The sequence below is a fragment of the Pyrgilauda ruficollis genome, unplaced genomic scaffold (assembly GCF_017590135.1).
Source record: "Pyrgilauda ruficollis isolate IOZ18807 unplaced genomic scaffold, ASM1759013v1 scaffold29, whole genome shotgun sequence".
NCBI classification, from domain to species: domain Eukaryota; kingdom Metazoa; phylum Chordata; class Aves; order Passeriformes; family Passeridae; genus Pyrgilauda; species Pyrgilauda ruficollis.
In genome coordinates, this window is record NW_024524266.1 from 14,969,211 (window position 1) to 14,990,844 (window position 21,634).

A 21,634-nucleotide genomic window follows, 5' to 3' on the forward strand; every position below is an offset into this window, starting at 1 on the left:
GAAACAGGAGAAGATATAATAGCATATGAAAGTAAGTTTAACATGTAATAACCATATTAGTAAGGTTTTAATTGCTTTTGTGCCATATCACAATTAAAATAGTGGAAAAGCAGATGAATGAGGAATGTGCAGCAATAAGTATTTGTCAAAGATCTAGAGCACTATCTGTAATGGAATTATTAGGTAATATTACAGCAGTATTAAAAGCATAAGCAGTCCCATTAACGAGCAGTAATTCGGAAACAAATAAGGTAAGTGCAACTATAGCCAAAGACATAATCTCATGGTGGTTTCTATCAAAATGGCTAACTTTAGATTCTGAAGTTCAAACCAGTGTTTGGAAATGATGGTGTACTCATCAGTATGAGGTCTTTGGGAATCAGTTTTCTAACCTCTAATTTTCAGGTGATACTTAAAGTAATCTGAAATACAGAGCTAAAACATGCTATTCAACAACGGTATCCTACTGGCTGAAAAGATATCACTGCCAGAAATCTGGAAGAAATTTCTTTCTAAACACTGAAGTAAAATTTCAAGATGCCTGTATTCCCAATTACTTGCACTAAAAGTTTATAGATGAGAAATAAAAATGTGGTTTTGGTTTAGTAGTTCTAACTCTTGGTTTTTATTTTTTATTCCTGTAATCATTGACATTTGCAACTACAAAATACAGTCTGTTACACTTAGGAAAACAGCTGCAAGGCACTTATTCCCACTCTCTGGGGTTTCTATAGGCTGAAGCTGGGTATGATTTTAAAGAAGAATAATTTATGAAACAGAAAGTTGAGGATATTTCATTTATTGCTTTTACTTTCAGAGTTTAGTCTCTATTAGGGAAATCTGCAACTAGTATGGCAAATCTGAAATCCATGCTCACAGAGGTGCATCTCCTTCTGTATTTCCAGACCAAATGCAGAAACATCTTTAATGAACAGCTTCAGTAGCTTTTTCAAGGATATGCCTAAACAGAAAGTATCCACATATATTTGGGGAAACATAGCATTTAACTGTTTTGGATAAGTAAGAAACTGGCAGTTTCCTCTCATTTGCCACACCACTGCTCAAGGGTCTGTCTGAGAATTAAGTCTGGAATGGAAAACAGAAGTCTGTCACAGATCCTTCCTCTCTGCCTGTCACTTTTGCAATAAACAAGGCTATCAACCCCTTGCAATTTAGGTAAATATTTCTAATGATGTTATACTTCAATTACTGCAAAGAGCTAATAATCTAAAAAGATCTCCAAAGCTGATTAAAAAAAGGTGAGTTACTGAACTGATGATTATAAGATTCAGCAATGCAAGAAACGAGTATTACACTTAGATTTACAAAGAAATTAGAAAGAATGCTAGGCACAAAATCTTTTAGTTAAATGAAGAATACATTTTGGATTCAGAGAAACACACCCTTTTTATGATGCTACTCTCTTCCACTGAATTTATCTGTGAAGATCAAATGGAAAACTTCTGCAAAATATTACAGTTCAGTAAGTATGTTCACTGCAGTAAGATATGGAAGTCTAAGAGAAAATTAACTGCTTCGGCATGCTGTATCTCCCAGAAAGCATCTGACAAGCCACCAAAAAATGAAAAAAAAAGTGGAGTCAATCAGCACATAAGGAAAATGAACTTGTGCTTATTTAAAGGAAAGAGGTTGAACATATAAACATATATGTTGATATTTCAGAACCTTAGAGTTACTGCAGTCCCCTTCTGTGTTAAAGCCCTCCAAGAGCCAAGCACCAAATGGCAACCTACCATGGATAATTTTTAGTTAATCTGAGAGTGATTTTCCTTAGGTATATAAGTATTCACCATTTTAAGGGTTTTCCAGTTCTGCAGGTTTAAGTAGCTGAAAACTTTATCAATACTGCAAGGGCAGGTTCTAGAAAGACAATCACTGCATGAAAATGTGCCCCATCTTAAAATACAAGAATATCTTTCATGAAATGATAATACCCCCATCTTTTACAATGCACTAGGGTGTATTTACTCGTTAAAGACTCTTTGTTGCAAAATTATGCAAAATGAAGTATTTTAAGAAGATGAAGAGTAAAGAAAGAATCTTCATGTGCCAAATTAAAACCCAGAGACATAACGCTAGAGCACATTTAGTTACTTCTGATCTGTGCTCATTATTGAAAATCCAGGATACTGCAAAGTAAACCAGCAGTCCTACTGACCTCACTCTGCTCATCATCTACTTCCACTAACATCTTTCCTCTTGCTTTGCTTTTCTTAACCCCTCTCTGCTTGCACACAAAATATTTGTTTCTAGAGGAAAACTGCTGTGTTCCCAGTATTGACCATGTGCTTTTCCTTGAACCAGACCTATGTGAGCAGGATACCTCTAGGTACGTTTAGGAGAACCAGTGCTAAACTCCTTCTCAAACTGCAAAATATTGCTGCAATGTGCTTCCAGATAATTAAGTCCTCTTTAAACTTTGAGGAAAAAAGGTTGTCAGCCCCACCTCTTCCAGTAAAGGACTTTGGAGTATGCTTATAATCTGCCTTGGTCTCCTTCAGCAGGAGATGCCATTTCTTCTCTCCAAAATTCCAAACAGTGCAAGATGAGATGATATTTGAATGTTGTTTCACTAGACATGATGTGTGCACTTACATTTCCTTTCCTGAGAAGGGGGGAAATGATGATATATAAATAGCATCACTTAACCCCCAAACCCAGCACAGAGGAGATGCACTCTCCACGTAACAGGAGGGCTGACCATGTTTTGTTGTGCATTCATCTTTTACAGATTCTTAGCAGAATCTGTTACTTGGTACAGATTCTTGAGTAAAAGTGACAGACTTTATATGAACCTGTACCATTGAGCAGCAGGCTGGCAAGGGCTAAGTGTCGCTCAGGAAGTTAGACATACACAACTGTAGAGATTGTGAAATTCAACCTCTGCCCTGAAAAATAAATACCTTGGAAAAATTGGGAAATTCTAGAACAGTTACATCAAAATGAATATAATAATTTTACCTGTAATATATGGGTTTGAGCCTTTTCTATTCATGAATGACAAGTGAAGAAAAATCTTTTTTCGGAAACAAAAGCACAACAAAACATTTGCTGTTGCCCTGAATACTAATGATGGAAGACTGTTGCTATGGTGATGCTAATTTTAACGCTCTTGCCTGTGGACTTCATATGAACTGCCCGTTTTAACTTTTGCAAATGTCATTTACAAAATGAAAACCCATTAATGACTGGTGAGGGCACAATGTTCCACTTTAATTAGAATAATAAGGAATGCTGATGCACAAAGTACAGGTTTGTGAATTGCTACAAAGCCCACACTGTCAAAATTAATTACCGCTGATGGGGACTTTGTTCTAATTTTTTTTTCCAAAGGAAGCTTTAGAATAATACAACTGTAGCTTGACTTGAAGTTGAAAGCAGGCTCTCCTTTTAGTAGCAAGGTGGAATAAAGAGGTTTCTGAGACTGACAGTATAGTAAAAAGCACAATAGAGCTTAGAACTGTGACTGAACCATGCTAAAGGAACAGCAATTTCAGCAAAGGGGAAATGCAAGTGCCAATGCTGCCAGGAAAAAAAAAAGTTTTCAGCTAAATACCAGCTCAGAAAAGCAGTTAGAATTTGGAAAATAGAGCTGATATTTTTGAAGAACTTAAAAACAAAAATAAATTGAGTGGGTGCTGGGATATGGTTCTGGTTTAAGTTAGGGGTTTATTGCTGTGATTTGTTAATTGTGAAGTGCTGAGACAAGTAGGTGATGTTTAAAAAAACCCAGCATGATAGTAATAGTAATCTCTTTTTTAATGCACCAAGCCCTTGCAAATCATGAGCATATATCTCTCATGAGAAGGGAAAAAAGTTGCAACTACCATTTCTAATTTTGGGGCAATGTCTGAGCATATAAAGTAGGTGCTATGCTGCTAACAGCGTGTCAGTAGTACTGACTGCAATGAGGAAAGCATACTGCAATGAAAAGCATCACAGACAGCTGCTGAGAGTACATTATACAGACTAATTGTTATTATTAAATATCTCCATTGTAGCACTGCTTAGAGAATCTAATTTAGAGTTGAGATCCATTGTGTTGCATCCTGCATTAACAGAAAGGAAACTTGCCTTCTCTTGTGAAGAGCTGAGCTGGTGAAGGACTTGCTTTGTCTTTATGCTGCGTCTCTGGTTCAGTGTGAGACTGCTGGAAGTGCGACTGGTGAGAGGATGAATAGCTGCTAAAATATTTTTCTAAATTCTCTTTTAATGAGTAGCTGAACTTTCTTCTAGCATGACCAGTATGAAATCCACTCTGAGTCTATTGGTATACTCCAGTGCTGTTTTAAAACAGCCTGGCCAATTTTGCCCTTGAATTGTTGGCTATTGTGCAAGCCTCTGTACTTAAATACAGCTCTGCACTCAAGATGGCTGGAATTTCATGGTATTGTACTGAAGAGAAACACAGCAAAAAATATAGATTTGACTGAGAATGGTTATGTCTACCAAGTCTGATTGATTTTTCTGCCTGTGATTCTTTAACTCAGAACTTGTTTTCCTCTTGCTGTTAGGTTTGTGCAGAGCTAACTGGGTGACCACTGAACAGCCCTGTCATCAAAGACCTTCTTCAGCAAGCACCCACTCTTCATATAGGGCTGTTCAGAGAAGGGCTTGATGTTGAAAATGCCATTGACTCTAATTTTTGCAGATAATCCCTGTATGCTCTGTGCTGCTGCTGAATGCAGCTGTACCTGGTGAGATGCACAGCCATGAGCAGCTGGCTGCTCTTGAGAGCCAGTGGGCTCAGGGCTAATCCTCACTTCTGCAGGACCTTGTCCTGTGATATATTATCTCAGAACAAGAAGGGACAAGGGTCTCTTCTACTCAGTAGGAAAAAAACTTAGCAGCTGGCTGGAATTCAGAGGGATCCAGAAGCAAACAGTAATTTACAAATATGGAACTGATGTGTGTTAACAAACTGACACTTGTAAATTAAAGTTTGGTAGTTTCCCAATACACAAAGGTTTAGAATTTATGGAATTAATCTGAAATAGAGGAAATACTCTGAGAGAACTGCCTCACAGAAAATTGTTACTAAACACCATTATCAAGACAATTAGATTTTTACAGTTAATTCTCTAGATAAAAAGTGGTATTTCTGACAGTCAGTGCCTGCCAACACTGATGGACAAAGAATTCAAGGGGTTTAAGTTAATGGAGCCTGCTAGCATGGAGACTTCTGTGGGATCAAGATCACCTCAACCTTCTTCAAGACAGATTGGACACCTGGATAAGAAAGGAATATTTTTGTTACTTAAAACTCTCTGTTAATCCATGTGAATGAGTAGAATGTAAAAAGTATCTCCTTTTGTGCAGAGGTACAGTGAGACATCCAGTAACCGAGCAATAAAGCTCCAAGCTGCAATCTGGAATTTGGCAATGGAAAGACTAACAGTGCCTCCAACAACTTCGAAGTTCTTCTCACATATTTCATATTCGTTGCAATAAAAATTTTTGAGCTGTTACAATTCATTTTATGACTATTGTTAATACAGTGAACACAGTATCTTTTAATGATGCAATAATGGCTGAGGCTGAATTAGATCACTGCTAATCAGAGTGGATGAGTACCAAGTTAAAATCTCTCAAAAGAAGAGAATCAGAAAAAAATATAGTTGTTTGGTGTTGGAAAAGGAGATAAATTATCTTAAGGACGGGCTACACTAAATGTGTAAGTAGGCATAAAGTGCATGGGATAGCCAACAGAGGCAGCAAAACATTGTGTAAAATAATAGAAACATCAACAGAGAAACACTGGTGTTTGAGAGAAAACATCTATTTTGAGCTTGGGATTTAATAACCATCTAATGGCAAGCGCTATAAACAGGAAAGAAAACTGTAATTTACAAGTTTAGAAGTCATCAGCATAACTAAATTAAACAAAATTCTGAAAGAAGAGGTGAGAAAGTACAATAAAGAGGGTGGTGGGCTGGAGGCAGAATTTCCAGTGGGAAGACTGGCTCTGCAAAGGGAGCATAAGAAAGAAGATACGGAAGAAGCGAACAGTAAATTATTACAAGGGAAAGCCTGACAGCAAGCCAAGAGAAGGCATGAAAGGACAGCAGCAAGATGGCTTGTTGAAAGTGGTGGAATGACCTAGAAGAAAGTGAACACTGAAAAGATTCTTGGAACTGGATGGCAGGAAATTGTTAGTGACCTTATTAAGAGCTGTTTTAAGGAGAAAATGGAACAGAAGCTAGAAATGACTGGGCAGGAAAAAAAACATGGACTGGAAAAAGACACAAATTCCAAGAAGGAGGGCAATGTTCTGCATACTGAACAGCAAAAAGATTTTTTTTTTTTTTTTTTTTTTTTTTTGTAAATCAAGGGCAGTCCTGAACAGAAACTTCCATGCAAGGAAAGAAGGACCAGATAAGCTTCAAATAAAATGCATCACTAGAAATCTAAAGTCCTAAACAAGTAATTTTGACATGCTCCAAATGTCTAAGGGACTGAAGAAGTTAAGCAAATAGACTTGTTCTCTAATATCCAGCTACTTGATGTCCCAGGTGTCATTCTTCTAATTGCTGGTTGTGAAATATACCATCTGTAAGTCGCTATTACTTCAAAGAAACTTGTTGCAAACAAGACTTTTCTCCTTCAAACAAATAGTGCTTTTCAGTTATATTTCCCTCACTGTAACAAGCCCTTTTCTCTGAATTCCTATTGCTGCACAGTACTATGGCAGCAGCTTGATGAATATGCTTTCCTGTGTTGGTGACAGACCATATGGTTTATCACTGGTTGAGTAGTCCTTCTCTCTTTTTTTTTTTCTTTTTTTGCTGATTTCTAAATAGTGTTCACAAAAAAAAACCCCAAAAACCTTCCCAAAAAACCCAAACAAAAACCTCCCAAAAACCACAAACCAAAACAGAAACAAAAACCACAAAGAAACAAGAAACCACATAAACAAGCAAACAAACAAAAACCCCCAGAAAACCAAAGTCCAAACATATTGAAACGGAAGATTATTGAGATTTGTACCTAATATAATTTTAGTTCAGGGCTACTTCAAGAAAATTATATAATCTGAATCCAAACAAAATTTGGAGCGGTTTTTCAGTTACCTCTGAAAGTACAGAATATGGCTGTCACTTGGAGCCAGGTTTTCCTTTGTGCTTCATAAAGGCCATTACAAAACACACAGCAATTTTTGAATTATAAGTGCAAGCCCTCTATAGTGATTGAAACCATCATTGTGGGGTTTAGATTAAAGAAAAACAAACTCAAAGCCTATAGGTTTGGTTGGTGAATATCTCTGAATGATAGTTCAGCTACGGAGTTTAGTTTTATGTTTTAAACTGTGTAAAATTTCAGAATTATTTTTTAATGAACTTGAACTTGCATTGTCTTACAGAAGACATTGAATATCAACGCTGTGCCATGAAAGCAAAATTTAATATTCAATGACTATGTTTTTATAGTCAAGGATCAGCAAAACACAGCAAAAAAGGAATTGAACATCATGCAGTAGCTAAAAGCTGATTAATATACACAGAAGTATTTCACATTGGAACTTCTCATTTACTAACAAAATCTGCTCAGTAAAATTGGCAACTGCAGTATGACTGGAGCTGGTGATAAAATGGAAGCAGAGGATGCTTTCAAGCACAGAAGTAAATGCAAAATAATGACATGCAACACTGTAATCAAATATAAGAAAAACTACCATAAGTGTAGGCTTCTTTACTTCTGAACCTCTCTGAGTTTAGCTGTTTAATCATATTTATCAAATGCAGTACTTCATTTATACATTCCAGGGGTTCTCAGCAAACAGGGTTAAAAAACCCCTCGCTGATGAGAAATTCGCTTTAAACACTTTTTAAATTGTTCCTTAACCATTAGAGCAGAGGGAGTCCCAGGAGTAACAAAATGCATATATGTGCACATAACATATTTTTTAACATTAGGATTCCTATAAAATTTGCATTTTTAGACCTTCAATTGAGCCCTTCATTGAGGGAACATTCACCTATGAGTTTGTTTCTTATTGTTATTCTCTCTGTGTTTATATCTGAAACTAAATTACACACTGGTTTCCTTAGGGACATATCCAGTCTTTATGGTTGTATCCTGTTTACTGCAGCTGCTGTTGCATCAAGTCACATTTGCAATTCCTTTCACTTTTTTTCTGTGTATTCAAAAAAGGTGCACAGGTAAGATCACCTAAGAGCATTGTCATTGATGAAGTCCTAAAGTTAAATGCAATTAAGCAGACTTAAATTGAAGATGAAACAGTAGATAAAAATCACTGATCTGGGAGGACATATGCAGCTTCTGATTTTCTAATGAGGGTGCAGTTTTTCTGTGTTTCAGCATGCATCAGGAGCTGTTCACTTTTTGTCACATTCTTTACAATGTTAAATTGTGTATCCCTTTGCTAATAGAAACTCCAGGATGGCAAATGGTGGATTGGAAAATAGTGCTTGGAAACAAAAATTATTTTAGTATTTCAGTTTTTTTAGTATTTCAGTATTTTTATTAAATTGAAATTTAATTTCTTTTTATTTATCTTACTCATATTTCTTTATTCCACATTTTCAGGTCAATACATTTTTATGACCATATACCCTTTAGCAAACGTCTCCTTGGGAAGTCTATGACCAAGCTTCTCCTGCAGAAGTGTCTCTTAATAATTAACAAAGTATGACACCCATGTCTCAACTAGAAAAGCTTTGGGTTATGATTGAAATCTTGTCATGGTGCTCCATGTTGCTTCTGTAGTTGAGGTGTTTGTATGAAGTTATCTATTCCCATGCCAAACTAAATTTCTAGCTACTCTTTACATTTTAATTCCATGCCTCTAACGTTTTTTTTCTAAAAATTTTTATTAGTATGCCTCATGTAGGGTGTCATTGCCCTCAAGCATGAAAGGCTTTACAACATTTTCTCCAATAATGCAGCTTTTAAGTAAAAAATTGAGTTGAATTTGTTGAAAAATGAAGCAGATAAAAATGTATCTTTGCCCCTTTACTCCTGTATTAGCTCTGCAGTAGTGAACAGAAAAAAATATCTTGATAAAGAAAACTAGGAGACAAGTACATAATAAAATTCAAAAGGCAATCTGGGTTATTTACCAGCCAGATATCTAATACTTAAACATTGAAATAATAGAAACTTTTCTAGCAGACATCTAGATAAATATAAAATACCTGAATGAGACTGTGTTATCATGGTTTGAAATATTTAGATTTCTTTAAAAACCTTTACCTACTGCATAAAAAAAATTAACATTAAACCCCACAACTCAACTGACCATTAAATTTCATTAACATAATAGTGCATAAGTTCACATTATAAAGTGTGAAGTACATAAGTGAAAAATAAAACTCATACCGATAACTTTGCACACATTTTCAACAACCTTAATTCTTAGTAATTTATTGCTGTGCTGAGTTTGTGCCCCCCTCAAGGTCCCAAACTAACACCTACATATGGCATTTATGCTAACAAATTTTGGTCCTGCTGAAAAAGAGGAGGGAGGACCTTGACACACAGAGTGGGTAGGTGATAAGGAGCAAAGTTTGACCTCTACTCACTATTCTACTCTGTAGGCTGTAGACAGCACTCAGTGACCCTGCTAGGCTTGTTATATAAAGGGTGCTGCTTGTGTTGTGTCATAATTTTATTTTCTGAGCTCAATTGCCATGGAAAATGCAATGCCATGAATGCTTGTGTTACAAAAATTACTTGTAAGAAAAGAAATTCATTCAGAGATGAGATGCATTTTTTTATGGTTTGTTTTTCTTAAATTATCTAGCCAGAGATTTCCTAACATAAAAGTTTATCTGATGAATATTTGAAATTCAAACCAAATAAGTAGCATGCAGGAGGCTGCCAAACCTAAAGATCATATTTGAAACTATAATTTATCTCATACAATTCAACTTTTGAAACAGAAAATGAGAAATAAGCAAAATTAATATAGATGATTTGGTCATTCTTATCCTATTCATTAGAATATTTCTTTAAGTCTAACTGCAACCTTACTGACATTTGTACAGTTCTCAATTAAATCATTTTATGTGTCCCTTAGAATCTGCAACTCCTAAGTGTAGTATATAAACAAATTAGTTCTCAAGATTTAAGGTCTGAAGACAAGGACATCACAGGACTGATGCGCAACACAGAACTGATTTCAGCTATTACTTGACAAGAAGAAAAGAAAACCACTGAAAGGCATTCCAGTAGGAGAAAAATGGGCCCAATAATCCATAATCATGATTCAGTAAGTAAAGACTAAACAAATCTCTCATGGCAAGAAGTGTTTGTAAAGACAGGTGGAGAATATTCTGAAAAATACAAACTTATTGCAGTCAGCAGGAGAGCTGGTATCTTAGAAGATCAGAGAAATAATAGATTCAAGAGCAGTTCAGCAGGATTCATGAATTAATTTTGTAAAAGAATCCAGGAAAACACCTGACTTTGCCCTGACAGACAGGCCACTTAGGGAAACAGAAAGAGCCCAGCTGGAGTGGCCAATTATTGCACTTTCAGAGTGCCCTGGGGTGTTGCATGGCCTCAGGTGCCAGCATGAGAACCTTCCTCAGTCTACCAAAGCTGTGCATCCACAGCAAACCGAGCTGGAAATGTGAATCATACCTGCCATACCCACTGCTTCCTCACTGGTATTGAGACCTTTCCTAAAGCACAATTAGAAATTACACTTCTGCCATATTTTAGACTGATGAGATCACAAAGAAGAAAAAAAAGGTGAAGTGGGATCAATTTAATGCTGACCCCCTTATTATATGGATGGAGTTTTTCTTATGTGAAATGGAGAAATTGTCTTATTTGTGGAGCTGACTACATTAGAGGGGACACTGGACCAAGGGCAATGCAGGCAATGGATGTGACAAGTGCTGCTTTGGAGAAGCTGTCAGTCTTGGGAGAAAAAAAGGAAGCATGAGACTTCTTGATATAACAGGAATATGTAAGGAATCTGAGATATTGTTCCCCATTTCCTTGAATATTACATTGGACAGTTGTCAGAAGTCGTCTCCTCTTTGTCTGTCATCTAAATTAAGTACATAATTGATCTTTAAAAAAAAAGAAAAATTCTGACAGGCAAATCTTTCTATTTTTTTCCTTAATGTGTCTAATCTTTTCAAGTTCAAAGCATTCCAGTGGAAATCAAACACCATTCCTATTTTAGAATCCTGCTTATTAAGCACACTGTTTAAAAGATGGGCTTTGAGTAGATAGCAATACATTTTAGCTATCAGGAGCAGCTGTAAAATCTACTTTTTAATGGAAGATTTGGCATATACTCTATAAAATAGGACCATATTGTATAGATGTCACTCAACTTTGTAAAGTTTATATTGGCTATGTAATTTTTCATTCATTTACTTCAGTTGTTAAGTGTAGCCAGGCTACATTTAACAACTGGAGTAAAATGAAGCTAATATAAATGAAGTAAAATTCAAGCAAAAGTCACATTCAGCTTACAATAAATGTAACAACTTCAGCTACAATAAAAGGAAAATATTTAAAGTTATGTAATTATATTCTACTACACTATAAATACATTAACTCTTTACACAGTACCAAAAGTTTACTTTTTCACACTATTGCCTATCTAAAAAGTTCATATAATAATCTTCTAGTCCCAGAGCTGGAAAGCAATGACTAGTTGGATTTAATAGATTTTAAATGTTGATATGTTCCCTTTCATTAGGAAGATAAGCAAGTCAGATCCATCCAAAATTCTGACCCAGCTCATTACCTGCATAACATATTTTAAGATTTAACCTGCACAAAAATTATCCTTGCATTGTTTAACCCCACTGTAATGCTTAACACTACATACTCTTCATGAGCATTTGCACTGAATGAATTTGAAAACAAAGCTAAAGAGCTTTACTCTCCACTTAACCAAGAGCAGTGTCCCATCAAGAGGACCAGGTGTTGTGCAGGAACCCAAGGAAGCTGCTCTCCACCTTCCACAACAGGCACAAGGTTTATGGAGGGAAAGCACATGGTTTCCCTCACTCACTGCCCCAAACCAGAGGCTACAGTCCTGCCCTCAGCTCCCACACCAGCTAGGATGCACTAAAATTGCTGCTGAGTACTTATAATTAAATTAAAAACAAATTAAATCCCTTTCAGTTGCTTCTCATGTGAGGGCAGTAACTCCCTGCTGACAGATGTTAATGAGGAGCAGACCCACGGTATCTTCTCTGAGCGCTCTCGCTCAGTCAGCAGGAACACATCTGTTTATAACCTCTGCTTTCATTATAAAGGTAGTTAAAGGCTCAAGATTTCTCATTTATTTACACTCTGAGTTTAAATTTTAGTGACAAGTTTTGAAACCAAGGCTTCACAACCCTACAAATCATGAAGAAAATCTCTGCGTTTGGACAAACCTCTGAGAAATATCATTTAGGTTTTTATGCCAGACAGCATGAGAATTTACATCACATAAAGGCAAACTGAAAAGTACTGTACTTTTTCTTTCCTTCACAATAGTTTCAATTTTGCTATGTAGAATTCAGAATTGAAAGACAGGAAAAAACCATAATAACTATGCTTTTAAGATGCAAAAATAATACTTTTTCTTGTATTTGGTAGATAGGTTAACTGTTAGCCATACACATGGTTTTCATAGCTTGCTCACAGCTTCACTCACTACGTATACATAATCATACATTATTTATTTATGGATCTCCATGTGTCTCTCTGCTCCATCTGACAGATATTTCCTACTTCCTTTTGTGCCTTGTACTTATCTACATTCTGCAGAAGAAACAATTAACCCAAGTGCTTTTCTCAGAACAGAATCTCTTCACTTTTTATCTTAGGAGAATTTAATTCAGATACATTCATTTATCCTGTCTCTAAGTTGAACAAAAGTAAAAGAATCATGGCTTTAATCTGTTTGCTTTTACAATGAAAACTCGGGGGTCTAAGCTTTTTTTTTTTTTTTTCTGTGTTGAAATTCTGCATGGTTAAACAACAATTGAAAGGGAGATTAAAAAATAAGACAACAAAGAAGTATGTTTATAGAAACTGGCCTGCTAGATCTCCAGTGTGACATAGGAAAAAAATTAAGGATCTAAAAGTAGCAAAAATGTTTGTCACAAGCTGATACATTAAATGCAAATCAAATATTCTCATAGGAAACTACAATGTGGAAGAGAGTGAGCAAGTGGAGATGCCTTGTCCTTGGAGTTAGCTCACTGCATAGCTAATTTATAGAGAGAGGCTCACATGGATCTTCTCAAGGAGTAAAAGCTCCTGAGAATCCAGCTTTGTCCTCAGCAGGACAAAGTTCAGTGAACTGCTATAATCTGTATAAGAAAATAAGCTTGGCTGGGAAATAACTTGGAAGGTTTCCTTTGTGGGAAGCACTGAGATGAAAGACTACTGTATTTCTGCAGAAGCATTTTAAATCCTTCAAAAGAATGGGCACAGCAAGAGAGTAAGAAGACAGACACTGTAAACTGGCAAGCTAGATACATGGAGGAAGAATAATGTCAAAGATTAGTACAAATATAGAAGGCACACCTACTAGATTTCGACACATTCACGATGGCAGGACTACTGAATATTTTTTAGAGAGAAAGTATATTGCAGACTTCAATCCCACTCCTCCTCTTTAATCCGAGGCAACAGAGATCTCCTAACACTGAGTAATGGACAAGTTTGCAGAGCAGAGGATGAGACGAGAGAGATGCAAACAAGGTTCAGAGCAGAGTGCTTAATGTCCCCTTGTGCCCTGGGAGGACAGACACTGCAGAGGGATTGGATCCTGCAGCACGACCAAATACTTCTGGTGCTGCAAAATGGAAGGAAAGTAGACACTTGATTTTGTTACCTGTCACTGCTTTGGAGCAGCTCCCCTATCTGTTTGATTGGAAGATAAGAATATGCAAGTGCATGCATGCACACGTGAGATCCCTTTCATCAGGGGGTGAGCTCTGCTAAAATGTGATCTAACCTGAATTACAGTGTAAAAATCTGCAGCCTCCCTACCTTTATTGTCTGCCTTTTTTAGAATTTGAGACTTTTTTTTTAATCTTTAGACACATATTCAGTAGTCTTTGGGGTGTGCATTTCTTCCATTTACTTTTCAGATTTCTAATGTAGAGTAATTGCCTGTTTTGTCTTCTAAAAACTTAAATGTAGAAATTTTAATGAATACCTAAAACATTAATAAAGAATACAGACATGCCTGTGCCTGCTTCTTCCTTTCCATTTTCTAGGTTGCACGGCAGTAAAAGCAGGATCAAGGTCTTCAAAGAACAGGACTGATTAAACTGAAAATGATATTTTTATAGTCCTCTCCTTCTGTAATCTAATGAAACTTTTACATTCTGTACTGGACACAAGAAATATATCAAGGACAAAAAAGATCAAAACAAAAAGGGTTGGATAGAGTGTGTTTTCAAGCAATTTTACGTGTTTTACCTCAGAGGCAATGCAGAGCGTTTTTTAACTCAGTAGCACCTCATGGTCTGAGCAAGTGCTCATTGCCCTGGCAGCTATGTCCATCTGCAGTTTGGGATACTCCTGCTGTCCTGGAACACAAAAACTAGATTTCCTCAGTTTGCTGGGGAAGAGAAAGCTGGGGCTGAAGTTGTGGTCTAGCTTGTCATCTCCATAAGAAGGGAAGCACACAAAAGTGTGGAGGGAAATGCAGCAGCTGATGCAAGGCCATTGAAAGGCAATTTTCATGAGGCTGACATTAGGCCAAGAAAGCATCCAATGCCAGACACCAGGAACAGCTGAAGCACGTTGTACACTGTTAATAAATATATTGTCCATGGCAATGTTACCTATCCAAATACAATGTGAAATTAAAAAAACCCCAAACCAACTGGTGTGAATAAGCTCAAGAGGGAATTATTGAAGCTTTAGAAGCAACTAGTTGCTACAGATTAATCAACTGTATACAAATGAAATTTTAACCAGGAAAATCACTGGTCTTGAAGATACCTAACCGTAAATAAACATTGGTGTTAAAGACTTAGCATGAAGTACTGCCTGGTTTACAGATTATTAAGTGCAATATCATCACAAATGGGAAAGTGATGAGATGAAACACTTTTTATAAAACACTTTTTTTTTTTTTTTGAGGGAAAAATAGATAAAATGAAAACCAGTAAAATGTGTAGCAAATCTGGTTGATGAAGAGGGCTAACACCAATATTCTGCACTGATGACAGAAAGAAAACTATGTAAACATGAAGAGAATGCTACCTGTATCTTCTTAGCCTCCATTCAGTTCTTTTAGAGAATTAACAACTAATAGAAAAGTAATGCCTCAAAGACAAAAAAAAAAAAAAAGAATGTATTTATTTTAAAAGCCAAAAAGGTACAGAAAACCATTTTGTTGTTTGTAAATATGAGTGATGAGAATGAATAAAAAAGAAATGACTGAGGATAGCTGGAGAAGGCAATAGATATATCAGCTCAGTGAGATGCATTAAAACTGACTGCTTTGTTTTACATCTCAAGGACAGCAAGTTTTTCTATACAATATGTGATTAATTAAAACTTTAATTAAACTAGTAATGTATGACAAATGTACTTGACCCCTTAACCAAACTATCAGTAATTTGGTACAGGCTCCAAAGCAAGTAAAGACTTGAGCTGCATCCAGGCCAAGAACTCCTCTAGAAACTCCCAAAGGGGCAGAGTGACCCAGAGAGCATCGATGCACATGAGCTTGGAACACGGACTGTGTGAGTCATGCATGCATAGCAGGTGGCTTTTCCAAGGGTCTTTTATCAAAGAACAAAGAAGGCTGTGGGTACAAGGAGGTTCACACATACCCTTCCTCCTGTATTAAAGCAGACTACAAGCCAACCACTTTATCCCATGGCTTTGACAGCCTCAGGGAGCCACCTCAGGGAGCTCTCCCTGCTGGGCAGCATGGCTGACCTCCCCTTGCCTGGGACAACTCTCAAGGTCATTCCTTGAGGCAGAGACCTTTCTACAAACAACCAATCTTTGGATGAGTCCAATTCAAATTCTCTAAACTGCAACTGGACTGCACAGCAGTGACTGTCCCCTGGAAATGGGACTTCTCTCATGGACAGAGATTCTTTACCTGAGACTAAGAAATCCTTCCTTACCCAAGGCAGAGAGACCCCTTACTTGTGGATCCTTGGTAAGCAGCTGGTAGCATGCTGAATAAATAATAATGAAATCCATGTAGTTAATTCCTTTAGACAGTGCCATTGTCCAAGTCTGAGACTAAGTCTGGACCTAGCCACAGCTAAGCTCCATCAGGACTTTAGAAAGCAAGGGGGTCTGCTCTGAAACTCATGACCCATTGGAGGGTCTACCTTACCCTTTGGCTCTGGTCAATGTGTAAATCATTTGAAATAGATTTGAACTTGATTTTCCTTTGTATAATGTAGTAACTAATAGAGTGAACCTTGCCGTTGAACTTTACTAAGATGCACTTTTATAAATTCATATTAAACCCACGTTTGTTAATACCCCTGACAGTGATTCCTCAGGCAGTCTGAATCACTCATTTGTGACAAACTAGTGCAGTTGGCAGGATCCTAAATCAGGATTCACAGCGTAATGCTACAACTGTCTATGGCTATTAAAATGGTTTTCAAAGTGAACAAAATAAACATATTGCTTTGAATTTGTAAATGGCCTAGAACAGAAGACTAAAAAGTAGGAAGGAGTAAGCAGAACCAGCATTGATCATTTTAGCCAGTTACCCCTGGCTGCTGGGTGTGAGTGGCACAGACAGAGGTGCTGAGCACAGTATGAAGTGCATTCTGTGTGTACTTTAAAAATTGCCAATCTCCCCTCCCCATAATGGCAAGTCATGCCATGTGAAAGAGAAAAGGAGGATCTTTACCTTCATGTTAGTGTCATAAACTGAGTCTTACATGCCAGAGCATTGACTTTCTTTCCAACCTCTCTGGTAGACTGCTCCTCCTTCTTAATAGAGCTTTCCAGTTTCTTTGTGACTGTTCCATTATTCATAGCCAAATGCAAACATCAGAAAACTTACAAGATTAATGCAACAGTAAACCAGCTTAGCCAGGTATAACTGAACCTCTGTACTGCACCACTCCTTCATGCATAACTCAAATACTTGTTCTAAGGCTGCTCTGGAAGTTCACCCTGTTGTCAAAGTTGCAGTTGAAGTGCCACTGCAAGAGCCTTCTGTAACCAAATTACTTCAGTGGCAGTAGTTGAGCTTGTGAAGTGTTTATGGAGTATAAAGAGGAACCATGGAAGTACATGTATTAAACAATACCCATGTCTTTGTTACTCACACTACAGTGTTTATAGCTGGTATTGCATCACCTGTTTCCTTCAGAAGTATGATAAGTAGCTCAAAGCACATGTTACAGGTAAAGAACTCAGAAGAAAAAATGTATTAAACCATCTTCTTTTTGTTGTCATGTGGTGGTTCTGTTTAGGGCATGAGAAGCAGGTATTTCCACATTGTGATTTTTTAAAAATGTTCTTCTAATTTGTTGTGCAGACACATCTTTAAAGCAAACTAGCTTAATCTGGGAGCTAAACTCAGAAAGATTAGGCTTTAGGGACTAGTTCTCCTTGTAATTCCTCAGCTATGGACTTTACCAAGTAATGTCCCTAAAGGAATTCATAGCACTGAGTATGTGCATTTGAAACCACTATAAATTATTAAAATTATTAATTGATTAAAGTATTATAAACAATCTAAAAATTATAGGGTTTTTAACCCCTACCATATCACATTTACAACTGCAATTCAGAATGTTGGGTGGTTGTTTGGTTTTGCAATACCTGCCATACACACACACAGAGGGCAACAGCACAATTTAAATTATAATCCAGGATCCTCAAAGCTTTCCTTCATTTGCAGGAGATTTATAGCAGCATAAACCCAAACAACTTACAAATCAGGGCATCCTACTGTGTTTTTAGATAACTAGCACACTTCTGTGAAATGTGTTGCAGGTTTTGTTCCTTTTTGTCCTTCCCATTTAGACACTATAGGAGCAGTTCACAATCATTTAAGAAAATTACTAACCCTCCTCTTAAATAAGAAATGAAAATAGTTGGAAGGAATTACTATTTATACTCACTTGATATAATACGGCACTTTGTTTGGTGAGATTGCCCTCTCCCAGGGGCCTTGGACAGAAGCTGTTAACAACAAACAAACAAACAAACAAATAAATAAATAAATAACTGCACACATACATTCATACATACAAACATACCTAGAAGAGAAACGTGGAGGTCAAACAGGAAAGACAACGTTAATCTCCAGAATTACAATTTTTCTCTCGGCCACGTTGATACAGGTCTGTTTGCTCAGTTGCCCGTGAAAGCAGGAAGGATTAACCTGCTGTTCTGAAACTTCTGTCCTAATCTGAGAGAAATTGAACTCACTCAGCTGCAAAGATAAATACAAAAACTCCTTGAAAGCTAAGCTCACAGAACAGATACGAAGCAGAGCAAGCAACGTATCATTCTGATGTGTTCTCTTGTAGATTCTTCCTGCTAAGGTGTTTGACTGGGTTTTCTTCTATTTCTTTCCTTGTGTGCGCTCAGCACTTCCCATCCTTCTAAGAACAAAATTAGGCACTTGTTTACATTTTATGTTGAGTGAAATTACACTGAGAGACCATCTAAATATTTTGTTTGTTGTTATTCCTTGCTGACTTGCTTTAAATGGTGGAGATTTTTATTCTTATTTCTCCACATTACTAATTGTGTCTTACTGTCTTCCAATAACAGCAAATAATGGAGAAAATGACAGCATGATCACAACAAATAGAGAGAAAATAACTTTGCTGACCTTTGGCTACCATGATGTTATATGTCAACATCAGCTTACAATACAATGAAAACATTTTGTAAAAGAGGTTTCTATAAAACTCATTTGACAAAAGATTTATAAATTATTTTTTATTAGAGGCAGAGATAATTTATAGTTTAGGCCATAATCAGCGAGATAATTTTTTATTAGGAGTTTCTTCTCGGTCAAACAAATTAGAACCAAGAATTTTCTTTCTTTAATATAATGATTAAAACAGAAAACATATGAAAAGTAATCTAATGGAGAGGAAAAAAAAAAAGCCTGTTGGCTTCGCCCAGTATAACCCTTCTTTTTAGTGACCCCTGCTGTTCACAAAGGAAAGCAACTGTTACCAGGACAACTAGGAATTAGCTTCTTGACCATTTGGCTCTCATTTCTTTCCCCCCTCACTCAAAATAGATACTTTAAAAATGCCACTCCCAGCTGCTTTATCAAAATCAACAACTCACAATCCATACAAATAATTACTACCAATATACATATTTCATCTATTTTGTACCAGATTCACAGAGGTCAGTCTGTAGAATGAAGAATAATTTCTCTCTCTTGCCCACATATTGGAATATGGACAAGAGTTTGAGGAAAGAGATGAAATGTGCTTCTAAAATGGCTGTATTGGGAAATCTCACTACTTTTGCACATGAATTGTGAAGAAGGGTTGGAGGGAGACTAGGGATTCTACTGAGGGCCACAAGTCAGCCATGGGAGAAACAGGTGCCATTATAGACTGCCTGAAGAGGAGAACAAAGAGATGGAGGGAACCAGGATAGAGGCTGGGGAGAGGGTGAAAGAATTTCATATAAATTTTGGACAAGAAGCTAGGAAAAGGAAGGAATATGTGTGGAAGAATCATAGAATGCTTAGGGTTGGAAGGGATCTTAAAGATCATCCAGTTTCAATGTGCCCACCAAGGGCAGGGAATCCCCTAATAGACCACGCTAATCAGAACCCCAGCTACAGTGGGGAATCCACAACCTCTCTGGACAACCTTCCAGTGCCTTGTCACTCTTGCAGTAAAGAATTCCTTCCTAACATCCAATCTCAATATATCCTCCTTCATCTTAAGGCTGTTTCCCCTTGTCTTATAACTACATGCCCTCGTGAAAAGTGTCTCTCCACAAATACGATAATCTTGTTTCAGATTGCTGGTGGCCAAGGAGTTCCGAAAATTCTACCTCAGTATCTCTGCACGTTCTGCTGTTGTTTTCAACCCCAAGCCAGCCATCTGTAGCTAAGCTAAGGGTCATTGCTTTCCTATTACTTACATTTACACAGATTCCTGTTCTTAAAAGTAGAAAAGCACATTTCAAAGGTATGAACCATGAGAATCAGTAACTCTCAAAATGTGCAATGAACAGAATTTTAATTACAGTGTTAGATCTCTTGGAAAACTAGCACACTGCACTGCCATTGAAGGCTGCAGCATGGCCCACAAACACAGGACCACAAAACCATACGCACTTTCAAATACAAATACTCAAATATACACCTAATTTATATATGATCAACTAATCCTTCTTGGGCCAGGCACTGCCCTTTGGTTCTGTGTTTGTGGTCTGCATGGCTGAGGAGCTGTGGAGGCTGAGGCTGCTGTCCATTGAGCTGCTCTTCCTGGTAGCACGAGCTGCAGCTGCTCCGTTTCTGCTACAGCCTCAAAGGATGTAAAGATACAATCTGTTATGTGTTTTGTAGAAACGAAAAAAGTATCAAACATAGAACATTGTGTATTGTTTTGATGTTAAAAATCTCAAAATAACTTTTAACCACATTTTCAGGTTCATACAAAATTCTTAACCATGATGCTTAAATATTCTTTCTACTTGTAAGAAGAAAAACTGCTGTAAATACAATTTTGATGACAGATCCAATATTCTTCATTCTAGATGGCAGCAAACAAAAGCCAAGGAGTTAAAGAGAGATCACGGTTTCGTTTTACACTATCAGTTACTATGTGATTTCTTTACAGGCTTTCATTCAGTAATTCAAACCTAATGTGTGCTAATATGTGGTCCATCAACCAGTTCTAAAATGCTTACTCAGTGACAATTGTAGGGTTCTTACCCAAGGCAGATGGCATCGTCTGAGAAATAATTCAAATCAGATTACACTAAGTTATCATTTTTGAAAACAAAACACCCTTCAGTATTAACTAAAAGTTGACCTTGGTACATATTTCTCTCCCAAGCAATCATTAATATTCCCAATGGGAATACTACCAAGTTACAGTTGTTCCACTTTAAGATTTGTTTTTAATTCAATAGCTAAAGGACAGAATAGAATGCTGCATATTTTTACAGAAGATGTATTTCATCTGTTGCTTCTGAATTAATCTGGGTAAGAGCTTTGCAGTCATAACTTATTATCACAGAATCTTACATATGATAGTGTTCTTGATCCATTAGAAGAGGAACAAATACTTTTGCTTTCATGAGAGCTCAGTGTTATAGGAATAACAAACAATTCTGTGATATTATGCATAATTGGATTTAGAATTCCTTCAAGAGGTTGCTGTGAAGCTGTCTATAGTACACTTCTGGTTTCCTGGATGATTCTAACCTTGCATAAATTTGAGTTGACAAAAAGTGCAGTACTTTTTACAGCTATACACAGAGAATAATCATTTCATTTTTGGCAGAAGCCCAGAAGCTGTTTCTTACCTTTGGTTATCAGTACAGGTTTACTGTCCATTACAAAACTAGTACAGGTAGATGGCTAAGTCCACCTAAATGTCTTGCTAGCAAAGACTTTTTTTTATATATATGCTGTAGTATCCCTGTGTGCTACAGCACTCAAGAAGCAGACATTTCCTGTTTT

General features: G+C 36.9%; 1 protein-coding gene across 8 annotated transcripts in view; it reads right to left on the minus strand.

The window, feature by feature from the left end:
- The window catches only part of DMD (dystrophin), a 1,148,466-nt gene that overhangs the window by 96,714 nt on the left and 1,030,118 nt on the right, over positions 1–21,634 (minus strand). For all 8 annotated transcript variants that reach the window (XM_041472370.1, XM_041472371.1, XM_041472365.1 and 5 more), the window contains one exon: positions 18,081–18,141. In XM_041472370.1, coding sequence (XP_041328304.1) covers positions 18,081–18,141 — 61 coding nt within the window. The remainder of the gene's footprint in view (positions 1–18,080; positions 18,142–21,634) is intronic.